This window comes from Lemur catta, chromosome 19 (genome assembly GCF_020740605.2).
Source record: "Lemur catta isolate mLemCat1 chromosome 19, mLemCat1.pri, whole genome shotgun sequence".
Lineage (NCBI taxonomy): Eukaryota > Metazoa > Chordata > Mammalia > Primates > Lemuridae > Lemur > Lemur catta.
In genome coordinates this window covers 19529531-19548227 of record NC_059146.1, presented here as the reverse complement: position 1 = coordinate 19548227, position 18697 = coordinate 19529531, and the positions used below count along the sequence as shown (strand labels likewise).

Here is an 18697-nt window from a genome sequence, read left to right as displayed (position 1 = left end):
AGGCTGATAATGCCCCTTTAGGAACATAAGGTAACGGAACATAAAGAGCTTACCCTGGCTCAGGGCCTTTTTATCACAGCATTCTCTTTCTGCACTAGGAGGTCCCTGTGACCATGCCCGCTGTGTAGCAGAGAAAGCAGGCTTGGAGAAGCAATGTCACCTGCTGTAGGTCCTCAGGAGGGGACTGGGAGGAACGTGGGAAGTGAGAGGTTGGGGACGCTGGGCCAGGCCGGGTCTGAGGACGGGTTCTGATAGTAACAGCAGACATGGAGTGAGCACCGTGGGCCAGATCCTATAAATGCTTAAATCTGTCAGCTCATTCATTCCTCATCACCATCCAGTGAGGCAGGCACCGTCGTCCCATCATTGTGCCCCAAATTGCCCTGTGACCTACAGGGCAGATCAGGAAACTGAGGCACTGACAGAGCGGGCTGCCTGGGCCACGTTGGTAGATCTGAACTCCACAGGCAGTGAGAGTACTTAGTCCAGCTCCTAACAGCACAGCGGCCATTTTGGGCTGTTCAGGCTCCATCCCTTTCTTCTGAAAAGCTTCTCTGGGGCCCTGTTTCCCTTTGGGGACCCCAGCAACACACATGTGTGCTCACACACACACTTCTTGCGTCCAGCCCTGGAGAGACAGTCAGCCAGGCTGTTCTGTGGAAAGTCCGGGTGAGCCTCCGCTGTGGTCAGTGTTGGAGCAGCTGGGGAAGAACATTCCTGGGAGGATGAAGATCAGAAGCCTTCATGTGAGCTCCCCGCCTCCCAGCCCCAGGCCAGGGGGAGCTTTGGTCCAACACCCGATGGTGGGCATGGTGGGCCGTGCCTTTGCCAAGACTTGGATGGGGAGGGGAGTCCCTGCAAAACAAAGAAATACCCTCCACATAGGCAGTAGGAAGCTTTGGGACGCCCTGCTGGCGGAACCCAGACTGATGCAGGCTGAACAGTCTGGCAGTACTTTGTCAAAACTCATGAGCACATGGCACGGCCCAGTGAGCCCACACCCCCAGCCCCATCCAGAGACACACAACATGCACAGGAAGGTGTGTGAGGGGCTGGTCCTCTGAGTGTTGCTTGGGATGGCAGAGAATCAGAGCGACATAAACGTCCATTACTGGGAGAGGGAGGAACACACGTTGTTCAGGAAAAGTCTGAAAATTTGGAAATAGGCAAAATGTCAATTATGCAACTTTATAAAACTCTAGATTGTTTTTAAAACAGTCCAGCCTGAAGGTCATACGGCTCTTGGGGAATGAAACTTTGCCTGATAATTGCTTGGAGGCTGGGTGGTTCACCACTCTGAAGCTTGGACAAAACTGGCAAGGTGCGGTGACAGTTTTATTCCAGCAGAGAAGATAACCCCAGAGGTCACAGTTTGACTGCTGTGCAGGACATCAGCCACTGTTAACGCAGCAGGCTGCCTCAACACCGTTTCCCCACCGACCGACTCCACAGCCCGGGTTCTTGAGACGTGCACTGACGTTCTGCTGGTTTGTCATAAATGTGCTGAGTAAAACCTTGGCACATGCCTGTTATCTGTTTTTATGAGAATTGCTTTTAGAAATTATGATCTTACCACACTACTGAGTACTACCAGAAGTTGCAGGCAGCGAACCATGGGTGCACACAGCGATGTGAGCACATCTTTAAGACGTCGTGCTGTGTACAAGGGGAAAAAAAGGAAAAGAAACATAAGGAGATCTGTAGTGCCACCCCACTCACAAAGTGACACAGCAGATCTTTATTTAAAAGTAGTAAAAATTCAAGGATACATATCCAATACGTTAAGTGGTTGCTTGTGGGAAGGGGAGAATGGAACAAGCAATGGAAACACAAGGGAGGAATATCATAAATTTAAAACAAGAAGGGCTTTGCACAGAGCACTAGCCATGACTGGAGGGATGTATGGACCCACATCTGCATCTGAAAAGAAAAATAAGCAAATAAAACCAATGATTTTCTCCTGCCAGTATCCACTGTGATGGAGCGAGGTGGCATGAGAGCCCTCCTGTGACCCAAAGGCCACCAAATCTGTGGCCACTGTCATATCTACAGTTCTTTTTATATCAACCCCAACACCACAGACGAGGAAATCTGGATTGTGATTTTTGAAGGCTGGGCTTTGACTTCCTTGCTTCTGTCTTTGTTGACAAGGGTGAAATTCTTGCCCATAAAGGTCCCTGTGGGAACCTACTGGTGGCCAGAGGCTCCACATTGTGCCCCAATGGTGGCTTCCTTCCGTTCCTCTCCTTAGGGTTCTCTTGGAGGGACCTGTCGGGACTCAGCTGAGGTTCTTTCTGACGATCACTCTGTGCCTTTCTCCTTAGTCCCTGTAAGTTCCACCAGAATCACCCTCTTCTGGTACTTCCAGTGTGCCCAGTTCTTTCCTGTTTGGGGGCCTCATCTTGTTATTTCTTCTGCTGAAATACTCACTCCACGATTGTTGCCTCACTCTCTCCTTTAATTCCTCAGACATCAATGTCGGTGCCACTTCCTCAAAGAGCTATTTGCAGATTCACTGATGCCCAGGATGAATGTCTGGAGAAACTGTTTTTTAAGTGTAGTCGTTGTACACCAAGGACTGTGTATTAGAAGCAGGAACTAGGTGTACACATTGCAACGTGGTGGAGCTTCATGTGCTGAAGGGAAAAAGTCAAAACACAGCGCCACTTACATGAACATGAAATACGTGCACACAAAGAAGAAAAACATGTTTGCAAGAATGCACATGGACAAAAAGCTACGTTAATGATGTTAGGAGTGTTGCCTATGAGAGGTGAATGGGGATAATATAAGTCGGTAACCAACCAATCACTCGAGGAGAGAGGGTGGGGGTGGGTAGTTTGGAAGGTTGCATTTGATCTTCCAGTGACCATGCATCACTGGAATTCTAATTTCTACTGCACAATAATATCTTCATGTCACATTTAGTTTCTTGGAACATGATTCCTGCCTTGTCAGGGGAGACTGAGCTTAAGTGAGCTCTGAGGTCCCATTTAGCTTGTACATTTGCTCCATTTTCTACATAGCCTGTTGGCGATTCATTCTGAACCTTTCCTGCAGCAGCTGCCATTCCCATTTTGTCTACCAGTTGCAAAGCTGACCATCAATAAACATGGATTGCCAAGGCCCTTGTCCAAGCCATCTTTCCTTTCCTTCTGGCTTCTGCCAACCTCACTTGTCCCATCCAGCCCACATAGCACCAATACTCCTGCCCAAGGGCCACTCAGATGCCTTGCTGACCATCCTCTTCTGACAGCCCTCACGGCCCTCTTGTCCTATCCCCCTCCAGCCACTCCGTTTCTGTTGTTCTCCTATCAGCAAGTCTTCCAGGATCAGCCTCTGCATCATTCTCACCCCCTTGTCCTGTTTTGTGCTCTTCCCCACCTGACCTCCACACCTACCCCAGCTGGTGGGCACAGATGCCCTAAAAAGGAGACACTTTTACCTGAAAGACAGCGATATGTCCACTGTCTACCCACATTGTAATTCTCCATCGTGGAACACAAAGGGCGCCGAGACCCATGCCCTCTGCTGGTTCACATATTGTGTTTCCTCCCCTTGGAGATGAATGGAAGGACGCATTTGGATCCACAGAAGAGCTCCCAGAACTGAGGTGAGAGTAGAACGATTGCAATCGTGGATTCACTCATGCATTTGGCCATTTGTTCACTCATTTGTGCACCTAGCAATTGTTTGTGAACCCATTCATTACCTATTTGTCCATTGGTTTCTTTCGTCATCAGTTGGGTGGACAACCTTTGCTGTCTGTTTAGAGGAGGCTGAGTACAGGCTGTGTTTGAGAATCAAAGGCCAGCTAACCCAAATCAAATACAAAAATTCAACCCTCTGTCTCATGCCCAGAACAGTATCCCCAGACAACTTGCCCAAGAACAAGCCAGTGACAAAAGTCAGACCCAGCATTTGAGCACAGAGAACATTCACCTTGACCCAAACCCCCCAAGTGGTCTGGGGTAAGATACTGAACTCTCTAATTCTCTCCTTCCCCATCTTTAAAATGGGGATCATGTTTACAATACAAGGAATAATAAACACTTCTTACTTTATCTGCCCATGCCCCCTTCCCCCAATTCTGGAAGGGAAGATTAGGCACGTGAACCAGGCTAAGCCAACCATAGCACCCCATTCTCCTGCCCACAGTGACTGACTCCATGCTTGCCCAATCAGAGTTATTCCCTGAGAGTTTTGGTTTTGGAAATGGAGACAGGCCAGGTACAACTCATCCCTTTAAGATGAAGGAGCCCTCCCTTCCCACATGACTGTCTCCAGTGTAGGCCATTTCCGGAACTCCTTCCCATTCACAATCAAAAGAGGGTGCAGACATCCTCTGCCCTCTTTTTTATTTTTCACAGTTTGTTGCCTGCTGCCTTTTGAAGGCTGAGACATTGCTCATTTCACCTACTCCCCATTGTCGCCACTGTCCTTAGCCAAACCCCAGGACCTTCTCCAGCCCTGGATGGCTCTCGTGAGTCAGCTCCGCGTCATCCACTTGGAGCGCCCCTGTGAATGCAGCCTCAGCGTCCGCGATGTTTTCACACGCGCCTCTCAGCACTCATATGCCTCCTCGGCCCGCTCCGTTCTGACTCACCTGGACTTAGCACAGAGATGTCCTTCCAATCACCTCCGAAAATGTCTCTTCCTGACTGCAGATTCCTGTCCTGTTACCTTTTCAATATCTGACTCTGAAATCATGATTTTCAACCTCACCAACCCATCCCTCTTTGAAAACCTGAGAATTCAGACTGAGGCAGGAGGATCGCTTGAGGCAAGAGGGTCGAAGCTGCAGTGAGCTTTGATCACACCACTGCACTCCAGCCTGGGCAACAGAGCGAGACCCTGTCTCTAAAAAAAAAAAACAAAAGAAATAACGTTAACATCACCAGTGCTGTGGTAGGATACATGCGAAGGACACTACAGCTTCTGTGGGTTTTCTGCCAAACGTGCACGACCAGACTCTAATGATGAGCAGATAAGCCCAAGTACACAAGTTGAGAAGCATCCCACAAAATGACTCACTTCTCACCTTTACTGTTCAAAAGTGTTAAGGTGATGAAAGTCAAAGAAAGTGGAGGAATTCCAGATTAAGGGAGACTAAAGAGGTATGTTGTGGAATTTTTAAAAAAATTTAATTAAGAATTTTGCAGTAGAAGGCATTACCGGGACAGCTGTAGATATTACTACTGTATCAATGTTAGTTTTGTGATTTTTGACAGTGTTACTGTGGTTACCGTTACAGAATGCCCTTGATTTTAGGAAAAACACCCTGAAGATTTAGGGGTGAAGGGGCACAAAGTTTGCAACTTACTCTGAGTATCTGTATGTACATATATACAAAGAGGAGATGAGAGAGAGGAAAGAGAGAGAGAGAGATTTGGACCTACTCGGTTTATTTTTTGCAAATCAGTTAACTGGGCAGCAAGGTCTTAGGATGGCTTCAGCGACTGTCCACGACCGGTGACAGCCTCCCACCCCCCAGCTTTCAGCTCCCTGGCGGCCCTGGTCTCCGCCAGGCGCATCACTCCCTCCTCCCTTCTCCGTCCTCCTGCGCTCGCTTTCCCGGCAAAGCCATTCGCACCTGCTTGTCACTTTCTCTCCCTAAAGCCCGGACTCGCCCCCGCCGGTCGGAAGCAGAGGGTGGCGTGGGCTCCCTCTCTTCCGGGGACCTTTCACGGGACAGCGGCGTTGTCCAAGGCGCAGAGGGACGGAACTGAAGACACAGATAAACAAGCAAAACACAGGCACAGGGAGGGAGGGAGATACAAGACACGCGCTTCATTTGTTCCTCCAACAATTATTTACTGAGTTCCAGGCAGCGTGTTGGGGGCCGCCGCAGCCTTCCCTTGTCTGTGCAGGATGCCGGGGCCCCTCCCAAGTCACCATGAACAAAAATGTCTCCAGACCTGGCCAGATGTCCCCAGGAAGTGTGGGGGGGTGCAGACAAAATCACCCCTGGTTGAGAACTTTAAGCTAGGGACAGAGGGATGAGCAGGAGGTATGGACTCTCCTCATTGGGTTTATGTTCTAGGGAGGGGGATAAACCGCAACCGAGGAAACGCGCAAACAGGGTCTGTCACGCAGGACAGAAGGACCCGGGCTCAGCCAGCGGCTGCAGGGCCGAGAGCTAGCGAAGGTGCCCAGGGAGGGGACAGGGCCCCCAGCTGCAGGTGCGGAGAGACAGGGAGGCGACACACACACACTCACAGACAGGGTGGGGAGTGAATAAACGCAGAGCCGGGGACACCCCAGGAAGGGCAGCTATGCCTCGGATTAGAGGTTCTCCCGGGGAAACTGAGGCGGGGAAACATTACCCTGCAATGATACGCCCTTTTTTTTGACCTCACGGGCCAGCTCATCAAAGATCCTCGAGTGGATGAATCTCTGCTCCCCATCGCTCCCCACCCCCCCCCGTCTGCCCTCCCCTCTCCGCTGCCTAATCCCCCCTTCCCGCCTCCGTCTCTCTCCTCCGCGGGCGGCATAAAAGCTCCGCGCCCGGCGCCAGAGCAGCGACCCTGAGACCCGGAGCTGCCCGCGCGCCCAGGTGAGAGCCGGCCGGGAGGGGCTTCCAGGCTGGGGGCAGAGTGAAGGGGAGGCGGGAAAGGTGGGGATCAGGGGAACTGCGAGCATTGGAGGTGCGGAAAGGCGGGGAGCAGCCGGGGAAGGAAAGGTTTGGGCGCAGAGCTGCGGAGGGATGGGAAGAGGGCGTGGATGACCTGGCAGGCGATGCGGGAAGGAGTTGGGGGTTTTGTTTGTTGGCCATATTTTATGTTCCCCATATCTTATTACTTAATTCAGCATTTTCCCTCTACCAACTCTCTGGTTTTACTTAAATGCATGTGCTCCAAAATAAAGCTCCATAAAAACTTCAAAAAAAAAAAAAAAAGGAACCTTGGATGTGCTTGTTTTTATTTTTCCAGGATACGTTTAAAACAAGAAGATCTGTGTATCTGTTACTCTTCAGTTAACAATACGTTATTATGCACATTAAAATATGTAGAGAGCTGGGTGTGGTGGCTCAAGCCTGTAATTCCAGCACTTTGGGAGGCCAAGGTGGGAGGATCACTTGAGGCCAGGAGTTTGAGACCAGCCTGGGCGACATAGCCATCTCTACAAAATAATATTAAAAAAATTAGCCAGGTGTGGTGGCATACACCTGTAGTCCCAGCTACTCAGGAGGCTGAGGGGGGAGGATTGCTTGAGGCTAGGAGTTCGAGGTTGCAGTGAGCTATGATCCTGACTCTGCACTCCAGACTGGGTGACAGAGCAAGACTTTGTCTCTATAAAATAATAATAATAATAATAATAGGTGTAGAGGGTAGATCTCACATGAAGGGTTCTTACCAAAAGAAAACCACCAAGGGACACAAGGAAATTTTTGGAGGTGGTGATGAATGTGTTTTAGTACTTTGATTGTGGTGATGGTATCATGGGTGTATGCAAATGTCCAAATTCATCAAGATGTATACATTAAATGTGTGAAATTTTTTGTTTACCGATTTTACCTCGATAAATCTAAAAAATAAATTCCTCTGTCTCTATCAGAAGTGCACACGGCCTTTCCTTTGGAAAATAACTCTCCACTCTCTCTTGGCAGCATTCTGCAGCTGTAAGCACCTGTTCTTCCTGCCCTCGGATGGCTCCGTCCATCCACCTGGTCCTCCTCCTCTCAGTCTTGCTGAGCCTGGCGGAGACTCCGGCATCGGCACCTGCCCACCGGGTAACACCTCCCTGCATTCCTCAGCACCAGCAGCATCCCCAGTCACTGCCCTATGGGAAGAGTTTTTTAAATTTTCATGGCTTGAGCCAGGAAACAGGGTCACGTTGTGAAAATGTGAGATTAGGCAGGAGCTGATCTCACTGGCCCTGGAGGTTGAATATAATACAGGCGAAAAATACGAGGTCAGAGTTCAGCTTATTCAAGCCCAAATATCCTAATGACTGGCATTGCCCAGAGATGCAAAAAGGTGCCTGCAAAGGCAGTTGCTTGTCACTCTTAAGTTTTCCAGCCATTTAGCATGCAGGAAAATCACCTGGAGGGCACTTTAAAATGCACACTCCTGAGACCCAACGCAGGAGTTTCTGTTGTTACCCAAGTCTTGGGTAGGGGCCTGAGAACTGGCATTTCTCATAAGTCCCCAAGTGATGCTGATGCTGACGCTGGCCCCAGGACCACACTCTGAGAACCACTGATTAAGCGTGTGGGCCATAGAGACTGGGCTGAGTTTGAAATCCTGGACCTGTGACTTCCTAGCTGCTGAGCTCAGTGAGTCACCTGACCTCTCTTGTCCCTCAATGTCCTTCTTTGTCAAATTACAGCACTGTGAGAATTAATAGAGTTAATCCATGTGAGACCCCTGGAGCTTTAGCAGACAGTGCTCATTATTTAACCAAGAAGATTAAATAATCAAGAGATGCTGGTCCAAGGATACAAAATTTCAGTTAGACGGAGGAATAAGCTCAAGAGATCTATTGCACAGCATGGAGACTATACCTAATAACAATGTATTGTATACATGAAAATTGCTAAGAGAGTAGATATTAAGTGTTCTCACAAAAAAAGGGTATGTGAGGTGATGCAGATGTTAATTCGCTCGATTTAGCCATTCCACAATGTATGCATATTTCAAAATATCATGTTGTATACTATGCATATATTTTATACGCAATTTTTATTTGTCAATTTTAAAAAATGCTAAGAAAAAGAAAAAAAGAGGGCCCAGGCTTGGCATTCAACAGCTCTGAGTTTGGGTAGCAGCTATCCTCCATGCTAGCTGGTCCTTAGCGAGTTGTTTAAGTTTCTTTGAGCCTCCCTTCCTTCTGTATAACTAAGGGATAATGGTATCCACCCTGTAGGGATGTTCAGGGAATTTGGACAAGGGTGTGGAGTGCTTTCTCAGCACTAATGCATCGTGTGAAACCCTCAACTCGAATTAGCTAATTCCATCCAGCATCCTTTGCAGTTGGCTCTATTTAGCAACTTCCCATTTTACAGAGTGGAAAACTGAGGCTTAAATATTCAGGGCACATAGTTGTTAAGAGTCTGGAATTTGCCTGGGTTTAAAGTTTGAACCCCAGCTGTGCTACTTACTGTGTTAATTCAGGCAATTTGCCTAATCTTCTGGGCCTCAGTTTCCTTTTCTGTTCAATGAGGCTAATGATAGTTCTTACCTAGTGGAGTTGTTGGGAGGATTAGTTAAATATATATGCCACGGGCTTAGAACTAGAGCTGGCTTCATGGGCATGCACCATGCAGTCACCTGGGACACAAGTTTGGCTTAACAAACTTCCATCACCATCTTGAAATTCTGAATCATTTTTGAGCCAGGGGCCCCATATTTTGACTTTACACTGGGCCCCACAAATTCCGTGGCCAGTCCTGCTTAGAACAGATGCTGGCATATGGTAAGCCCACAATAAATGTTAGCCATTATCATTCTCAAAGGAACTTGGCTACTTGCCTAAAGCCACCCATAATGTAGCCTGGGTTTGAACCCAACTCTGCATGAATGGTGACAATATACGACACAGGTAAAGAATTTACAGTAGTGCTTTTTTTAAACCCTTACTAAGATATAATGAATATACAAAAAACATCACACACATTTAATGTATACAGCTTGATGAGTGTGGATAGATGCATACATCCATGGTACTGTCACCACAGCCAAGATACTAAACAAACCCAGCAGCACCACCTCTAAAAATTTCCTTGTGTTCTTTTGTGTGTGTGTGCGTGCACGTTAGTAACAATCCTTAACTGAGATCTATTCTCTTAACATATTTTAAAGTGCACAATGCCGTGTTGTTAACTATAGGCACAGTGCTGTACAGCGGATCTCTAGGACTTATTCACCTGTGTAACTGAAACCATACTTGTTGAACAATTCCTCATGGGTCTCTCTCCCCAGCCCTGGCATCCGACATTCTGTTCTCACAGTGGTGCCTTTTGAAGCTTTTTACTTTCATGCCGAGCTGCTAGGTCTTAAAAGTCTTCAATCCCCTCACCAGTGATGTAGGATTAAGCAAACTCGCTTCCCAGGCTTGTAGGAAAGCAGCGCAATGGCCCACATCGTCCCGGGGTGTCCGATACCTGCCCCCTTCTGTCTGCCTGAGTCTTGATTTCTCTGTCTTCATCCAGGGCCGGGGAGGCTGGACGCTCAACAGTGCTGGCTACCTTCTGGGTCCTGGTGAGTGAGCCTGCTCCCAGCTCTCCATGCCTGGCCTGCGCCTGCCGGTGCCTGCAGATAGTGTGTCTGTGACCCTATAAGGACACTCAACCCACATTCACTGCAGCCCAAGAATTAATTTCCAGATCCGTCTAAACAGAGTGAACGGCATGTGGACTCTGAAGCCAAAGCCTTGGGTTCAAATCCCAGTTCTGCCACCTGCTTGGTGTGCAACCTTGATCTCTCCATGACTCAGTTTCCTCACCTGTGACAATGGGGAGAGTAATGGCCCTGCCTTGTGAGGACTGAGTTAGAGCAATACCTTGCATGCAGTGGGTGCCATATAACAATTAGTGTCTCTCCTCTTTCCTTTTTATTTCCCTCCCCATTTCCCTGAGTGCATCTTCCTTGAGCACTAGTTGTGCATCTTCCTTGAGCACTAGTTGTGCACATGGCCATGTGCCGCTTAGTGACCATTAAATTCGTGACATTCCGAGACCCTCTGTGATGTTCGAGGCAGGTGCAGCTTGGGCTTCATTCAGTGGTGCAGGAACGCCCAGGCCCCAGGGCCAGTGTGGCTGAGCAGAATGAGCATGAGATCGGGACCCAGAGAGGGGTGGGTTCAAACCCTAGTCTTGCCACTTAGCAGTGGTGAGATTTTGAGCAAGTGACTTGACCTACCGAAACCACAATTTGACCTACCGAAACCACTGGTAAGTTGGGGTGATCAAAACACACACCGTCCTACAGCTTTGGTGGAGGGGCCCGGCCAAATGAATCATGCTGTCGGATTGCTGGATGGTTTGTCACCTTTTAACAGGACACCTGATCTTACTCTCCCCAGTCCTCCACCTCCCCCAGGTGGCCGATCAGGACAGGAAGAGGGAGATGGCTCTCGAGATCCTAGACCTGTGGAAAGCCATTGGTGAGTGAACATCCTCCACGTCCAGCTCTCTCCCTCGGCCGCTCACTTGTGGGCTTTGGAAACTGGTTGATGTGGGCTCCATCCCTTGCTCCGCTTGTGGGCACTTGGGAAGTGATGCATTTCCTTCGAGCTTGAGATTCCTCCATATGTGAAATGGTATAAGTGGAACTGCCTCAGGACTTTGTTACCCGACTAGGTGAGAAAATGTGTGTGAATTTCCTGCAAGTGTCTGGCACATGGCAGGAACAGCACAGTCATGGTTGTTATTGTTGATATTGTCTCCTCGCGAGCTCCACATCCATCTCTTCACTCATGCCTAGTGCTGTTGTCTCGTCTCCTCACCTGACCAAACAATCTCTCTCCTTCCCATCCTCCACCTCAAGGGACAGAATCACGGAGGCACAGGGTAGGGGTTTGGACACCTGGGCGTGCCCAGCGTGAGTGCAGCTTGTGACTTCAGTTGGGCCTCGTCACCATCGGGGCAATTAAGTGCGTTGATGGTGTGGTTTCTCAGCCTCAGCACTATTGCTTTTGGGGCTGGACAATTCCTTGCTTGTGGGTGCCATTCCCATGCACTGTAGGATGTTTAGCAGAATCCCTGGCTACTACCCATTAGATGCTAGCGGCATCCCCTGTCCTCAGCTTTGACTGTCAAAAATGTCTCTAGACATGGTCACGTGTCTCCTATGGGGCCAAATCTCACAGGAGATTTGAGAACCACCGTAAGTACCTTGAGGTTCCAAGGAAACAAGAGAAGCAGAACCACATTCTGTGGTATGAAATACTGAGCTGAGTGTCATGTTCCTAGTTATTTTTGTTAATGTTGAGCTTTTGTTCCTAGATGGACTTCCCTATTCCCACCCTCGGCAGGCCTCCAAGAGGAGTCTGGTGGAGACATTTGCCAAACCAGAGATTGGAGGTAAAGACGGGGAAAGGTGGAAGAGAAATAGAAGGGGAAAGAAGTGGTGGGCAGGCAGAGCTTTGGGGAAGGGAGGATGGCAGCAAACTAGGGTCAGCCAAGAACCTCTTCACTGTGACCCCCCACCCTGTCCACACCCTCACTGTGGGTCCCAGCCTGGTCTTGACTGCTCACTTCAACTCTGTGCGGTGACTTCAGACCTTGCCTCACGGTCCTGCTCTGATTTCCCAGCCAGGTGTGAAATCACCCCACAGTCTACACCTTCCCAACCATGACCCCACACCCAAACCTTGATCTCCCCCCGTATCACCCCAAGCTGACCTCACTCCCCTCACTTTGACCTCATGGTGCAATTCCAACTTTGACCTCTCTCCCAAACAAGACCTGCATTTCCCACAGTTCATCTTACTCTGAACTGTGCTTATCTGCACTCACACCCACACGTGCCCCTCTGTTCCAACCGTGGCATCTGGTTTTCCGGGAACCGGGTCGTTACCTCTTGTGGATCTTTGCCCCAGCTAGTACCTCAGTCCAGAGTGTTTTCATTTAATTTTATATTTTTATTTTATTAGCACTGACTTGCTTTAGTTGTTACACTCTAGAGAGCTTTATTTCCAGAGCTCTGCATGGCTGGATTCTTCCTGTCATTTGGAAGCCAGTTTAGTGATCACCTCCTTAGAGGTGACCACTTCTCTGACCATTAAGCCTAGAATAAATCCACTTTTTCTCTATTTTTGTCATCCTGTTTCTTATTAATAGTAACATTTATCACTTATGTGCTTCTTTCTTTCTCACGTATTAATTTGCGTATTATGTGAGCTCCATGTGAGCAGGGACGCCCCTCTGGGTGGTTCACTGTCTAGCACAGTGGATGATGCATAGCAGGTGCTTGGTAAATATTTGTTAAATGAGTGAATTGAACTATCCAAATACAGCATCCACGTGCCACCTTCCCACCTGCCCATGAGCTCAGCCAGTGCCCAAACCCCAGCTTTTCCTGCCCTCCTGCAGTTGGACGTTCACACGTTCAATGCCAGTTCCATCTTCTTCTTTAATCCTAGCCCAGTTCTTGGAAACTAACACCATGCCTTTATTTCAACTGTACAAATCCATTTCAAAAGCACATATTGGACAATGCTGGATATGATACCCCCAAATTCACTAATTCTCACCCAAACTTGACAACTCTCTGGCTCTTGAAAACACCCACCCTCAGCATGTGAATCTTAAAACAGGAGTGGAAAAGGTAAATATGTGGGTAGATGAAAATAAAGAGAAGGAAGAACAAAAAGGAAAGAGGGAGACAGAAAAGGAAAGGCCATTGGATCTGAGATAAACTAAATCCATCTTCCTCCCCAGTTTCATGCCCAGCCTCAAGAACCTGGCTTGGGTGGTCATGGTGAGAAGAACCATTCACAATCTGCTTCTTTCTCTCCCACAGATCTAGGTGTGCTGGGCGAGAAAGTTCCCAAGGAGGAAGGTGTCCTGAAGTCATAGATGCCTCCAAATCCCTCCTCTTCATCTTTCTCCAGCTCCTCCTGTTCCCCCTGAAACTTGATCTAGAAACCCTTTGCTGAGACTAAGATCCTGAAATTAAATTCCCAAATCTCATGAAGAAATTTTGGAGCATTTGAAGAATTATTCTTAAAAAAAAAAAAAAATCCCGGGAGTGTCTCAGGTCTTATTGATTTATCTTTGGAATAAGTATACAGTGTTGTTAATGAACACAAGAGTAATTCAGGAACCATTTGGAAGATACTGGGATAGTCAGGGAATATTCCTGCAATACATGTAAAATAAGTAATTGTATTCTTTTGGAATCGTCCCAATTATGACATGAGCTATTGATAATACAAATACCCCTCTTAAGTCTGAGATTCTAGGATGTCTTGAAAAGATTCTTCAAAATACCATTCTAACTCTTCCCTTTCCTTCCAACCCACCTAAGTCTCCTCCAGAAATGAGGAGAGGTAACCTGGAGCAGGATGGGGAGAATAAAATATTTCTTGTCAAATAGTCAATGTTTTCTTTTTTAATTTCTGTGGGAATTTGTTGAAGGTAGCAAAATCAAGGATGGTAGAGTCAGGTGTGGGATTAGGAAAATACAACCTGTGGGAGGTAATATATTTTGGATTATCTAATGAGAGAGCCCTTAATTCCAATTTCTGGCAATTTCTGGATATCTGACCTAGCACCTGTTCATTAGTTTCAGAGCTATTTACATATTTTGAAGCTATATTATTAGCATCACTTAAGCTTATGTGTTATAAATTCCTGGAAGAACCTCTCTTTTTTCTTCATCAATGCCTTTTGCTTTAGATTTTCTTTCACCTGATAGGAGTAATGCCTATTGCTGCATAACACATGACCCCAAAACTTAGTGGTTTAAAACAACTATTTTGTGTCATAATTTTGTAAGTCAGGGATTCGGCCAGGGCTTGATCCCATGATTCTTCTATTCCATGTGGCTTTGACAGAGACCACTGGTGGTGTTCAGTTGGTGGGTGGACAGAGTTGGAGGGTCCGAGGTGGCTTCTCTCACATGTCTGGGTCTTGGTGGCTCTAGCTGGAAGGCTGGGTTTAGCTGGGACAGTTGACCAGAATGTCTACACGGGAGCCCTCCAGAAGGATGGCTTCAAGGCAGTTAAACTTCTTATGTGGCACTTCAGGGCTTCCACATCCAGAGCCCCAAAATATCATGGTGTAAACAAGATAAAAGTCTACCCCACCCTCTCATAACTACCAGAAGAAGCTGTCATGGGCTGGTAGGATGGTTCTGCCATCTCCGGCTATGCAGTTTCATCTCTGGGTCCGAGGAGTTGCTTCATCTGCCTCCAGTGGGAAAAGAGGCTGGGGTGGGGGCACATTCAGTTATTTTAAAGAAATGTCTTTCAATGCTCATACATCGTCAACACTTATTATTTTATATTTTTCTTTTGTTTTTAATAGCAGCCATGCTAATGGGTGTGCAGTGATATTTCCTTGTGACCAAACTAGTCTTTTGTCTCTTCCCAAGATTCAGTTCAGGAGGGGATATCGGTGTGGCCCACAGGCTGCTGCCTGCCTCCCTGTAGCCTGGGCCAGGAGCTAAGTCCACTTCTCTGGCTGTGGGCCGGACTCCCAGCCCCACATAGCCCGTATGTCAGCCCCCGGGCTGAAGATGAAATTCCAACTTCAGCGTCCACAAATAAAGTTGTATTGGCACATGGCTGTTATTTTCTTTATTGTTGGGGGCTAATTTGGGCTGTGACTGGTTGGGTGAAGTTGACTAGCTGTAACAGAAACTTTCTGGCCCACAAAGCTTGACACACCTGCTATCTGGCCTTTCACAGAAAACATTTGCCAACCCCAACTCTGCAGTAGTGGTTCTCAAAGTGGTGTCCCTTTGACCAACATCAGATGGAAATTTGTTAGAAAAGCCCCTTCTCAGACCCTCACCCTAGACCTCCTGCTTCAGAGACTTTAGGGTGGGCCTGGCAATCTGCATTTAACGAGCCCTCCAGGTGATTTAGATGTTCCTGAAGTTCGAGCCAAGAGTCTCAGCCTTGAATGCATATTAGCATCACCTGAAGATTTTTCAAAGCCCTAATACCCAGGCCAAACCAAAGTCCAACTAAGTCAGACTTCCTTTAGGTTGGGCTCAGGCATCAGTGCTTGTTAAAACTTTTTAGGTGGTCTCAAAGTGCACCTGAGATGGAGAACTATCTGCTCTAAAGTATCCACTGGGAGGTTTTGAAAATATCCAAAAACCAAATCCCACTCTCGACCAGGTAAGTCAGACCCTGGGAGGGCAGGGTGAAGCATTGGCAGTACTTTGTCTGTTCAGGATGTTCCTGGGATTCTGGGATAGCTCAAAATCTCTGCTCTAGGGAGTGTCTCCTGCCACACTGATCTCCCTGGAGGGCTTGACTGAGCCTCTGATCTGAGGCTGCTCCTGGTAGGATTACACACTACAGGGAGGGTTAACCGTGGGCTCATCACTCCTCTCCTGAGGGTGTTGGGGCTAAACAGGATTAGCCTCTGGCCAAACACACTTAGATGGGTTTATCAACCACAGTCAATACCCCCATCCCAGTGTTTCTCACATGGGCGATATTACCATTAGCGCCTGGTAATCCTGTGGGCTGTGTCCTGTGAGGGGCGGGGTGTTTAGCAGATCCCCGGCCTCCACTTGCTACCTGCCACGAGCACCCCAGCCCCTAGTTTTGACAATCATTTCTGCACATAATATGGGGAAAAAGAAAAAGAAAAAAGACCACCAAAAATATCTCCAGACATCGATGAATGTCCCCTTAGAGCAAAACCACCCTGGGTTGAGAATTCCGACCCTAAGCAAGGAATATTAACTCACTGGCCAAAGAATGAGACACTAATTCAAAAGGAAAACAAGGCCGGGCCTGATGGCTCACACCTGTAATCCTAGCACTCTGAGAGGCTGAGGCAGGAGGACTGCTTGAGCTCAGGAGTTCGAGACCAGCCTGAGCAAGACCGAGTCCATCTCTACTAAAAATAGAAAGAAATTAGCTGGACAACTAAAAAATACATAGAAAAAATTAGCAGGGCACATGCCTGTAGTCCCAGCTACTTGGGAGGCTGAGGCAGGAGGATGGCTTGAGCCGAGGAGTTTGAGGTTGCTGTGAGCTATGATGATGCCATAGCACTCTAGTCTGGGCAACAGAGCGAGACTCTGTCTCAAAAAAGAAAGAACATGGAAAAAAAAAAGAAGGCTACAAACTGGCTGCAGAAACCTGCACGACCAGGGGTATTAGAACCGTCTTCTTAGAAATATAAACAAGCATAAGAAACATAAGTAATTAGCAAGAGGGAATAAGAATGACAGTTTTCAATAAAAAATGCAGTTGAAATATTAGTTAAGAAAAATATCTGCTAGCCAGAATAAAGAGGACAATATGTGGGACGTTGGTAGGACGGACAGAGCAGAAAAACAAATTAGAGATCTGGGGAAGAATACTGGGGACACCCCCAGACGACAGCAAGAATCTAGAACAGACATGAAGTGACAGGATTCCCAAAGAGAGGGGGCCGTAAAAATAGAGAGGAGGAAATAACTTGAGGAAACAGTAATGAAGATAAACTTCATAAGGTTAAATCGGAAAGAATTCTGATCAGTAAAATGCTATAGTCACTCTGGAGACAGCATGGTAGCTCCCTAAGAAATTAAAAAGAGAACAACTGTGTGATCCAGCAATCCCACTTCTGGGTATATAGATCCAAAGGAAAGGAAATCAGTCTATTGAAGGGATATCTGGACTCCCATGTTTATTGCCGCACTGTTCACAATAGCCAAGATATGGAGCCAACCTAAGTGGCCATCAATGGATGAATAAAGAAAATGTGCTATATATACACAATGGAATATTATTCAGACTTAAAAAATAAAAAAAATCCTGCCATTTAGACAACATGGATGGACCTAGATGATATTGTGTTAAGTGAAAGAAGCCAGACACAGAAGGACAAATACTGCACGATCCCATACATATGTGGTATCTAAAATCGTCAAACCTGTAGAAGCAGAAAATAGAATGGTGGTTGCCAGAGGGAGGGGGAGGGGGGAATAGGAGTTGTTATTCAACGGGTATCAGTTATAGCCATACAAGATGAATGAGTTCCAGAGATCAGCTACATGGCATAATGCCTATAGTTAATAAGACCGTATTGTGCACTTAAAAATTTGTGAAGAGAGTAGATCTTATGTTAAGTATTCTTGTCACACACACACAGACACAGACACTCATGTACAAGCGAGAGGACATAAGGAAACTTCTGGAGGTGATGGGTGTGTGTGTTACATTGGCTGTGGTGACGGTATCATGGGTGTTTGCATATGTTCAAGCTTGTCAAATTGTATACATTAAATATACGGATGTTTATTCAAGTTACTGATTATAATTGATTATGTGTCTATCAATTACACCTCAATAAAGCTGTAAAAAAATGAATGAATGCATGTGCTTCCCCCCCGCAATGTAGGAAAAACTCGCTCAGTTTCAGTGCACCAGCTGAACGTCCTCCAGTTCAATTCCAACACCCTCTGCCTGCCTGCAGGTGGCGTCAGATCCCACAGGTTGAGAGGTCTCAGTCCCACAAGACTGACCCCACTTTCGATGCCAGTCGCCAGCCCCAGGTCTACCTGTGTTCCTGACCCACTGGCTATAAATCAGGGCTCCCAAGACTCCTTGGGTTCGATTAATTTGCTAGAGCTGCTCACAGAACTTAGGGAAACACCTACTTATAGTTACCGGTTTACTGTAAAGGATTCTGCAAAAGATACAGATGAAGAGATGTGTAGGGTGTGGTGTGGAGGCGGGACAAGGAGCTTCCATGCCCTCCCAGGGGCGAGACCCTCCAGGAACTTCGTCCTGTTCTACTGTCCAGAAGCCCCATGAACGCTCCTTTTGGGTTTTTATGGAGGCTTCATTACATGGGCATGATTGATTGAACAAACCAGTGGCCACTGGTGGTCAACTCAACCTCCAGCCCCTCTCCCGACCCTGGAGGTTAGGGTGGGGCTAGAAGTCCCCACCTTCCAACCCCCCCTTGGTCTTTCTGGTGAGCAGCCCCACCCTGAAGCTGCCTAGGGGCTGCCTGCCGGGGTGTCATTCATTAGCACAAAAAGACATTCATCACTTGGGAGATTCTAAGGATTTT

At 47.5% G+C, this 18697-nt stretch overlaps 1 protein-coding gene across 1 annotated transcript; it reads left to right on the top strand.

Moving 5' to 3' along the window:
- The first annotated feature begins 7648 nt into the window (after positions 1-7648).
- LOC123624597 (galanin like peptide) lies at positions 7649-13522 on the top strand. Its single transcript, XM_045532571.1, has 5 exons — positions 7649-7732; positions 10154-10202; positions 11026-11106; positions 11948-12025; positions 13467-13522. Exons 1-5 carry the CDS (start codon positions 7649-7651, stop codon positions 13520-13522), a joined length of 348 nt encoding a protein of 115 aa, XP_045388527.1.
- Positions 13523-18697: the final 5175 nt, after the last annotated feature.

Bases quoted from the DNA above. Each gene is read 5' to 3' on its own strand.
- LOC123624597 (XM_045532571.1), top strand. From the start codon at position 7,649: ATGGCTCCGTCCATCCACCTGGTCCTCCTCCTCTCAGTCTTGCTGAGC. The intron at 10,203-11,025 runs GTGAGTGAGCCT...TACTCTCCCCAG, and splicing joins TGGCTACCTTCTGGGTCCTG to TCCTCCACCTCCCCCAGGTG. The intron at 11,107-11,947 runs GTGAGTGAACAT...TTTTGTTCCTAG, and splicing joins AGACCTGTGGAAAGCCATTG to ATGGACTTCCCTATTCCCAC.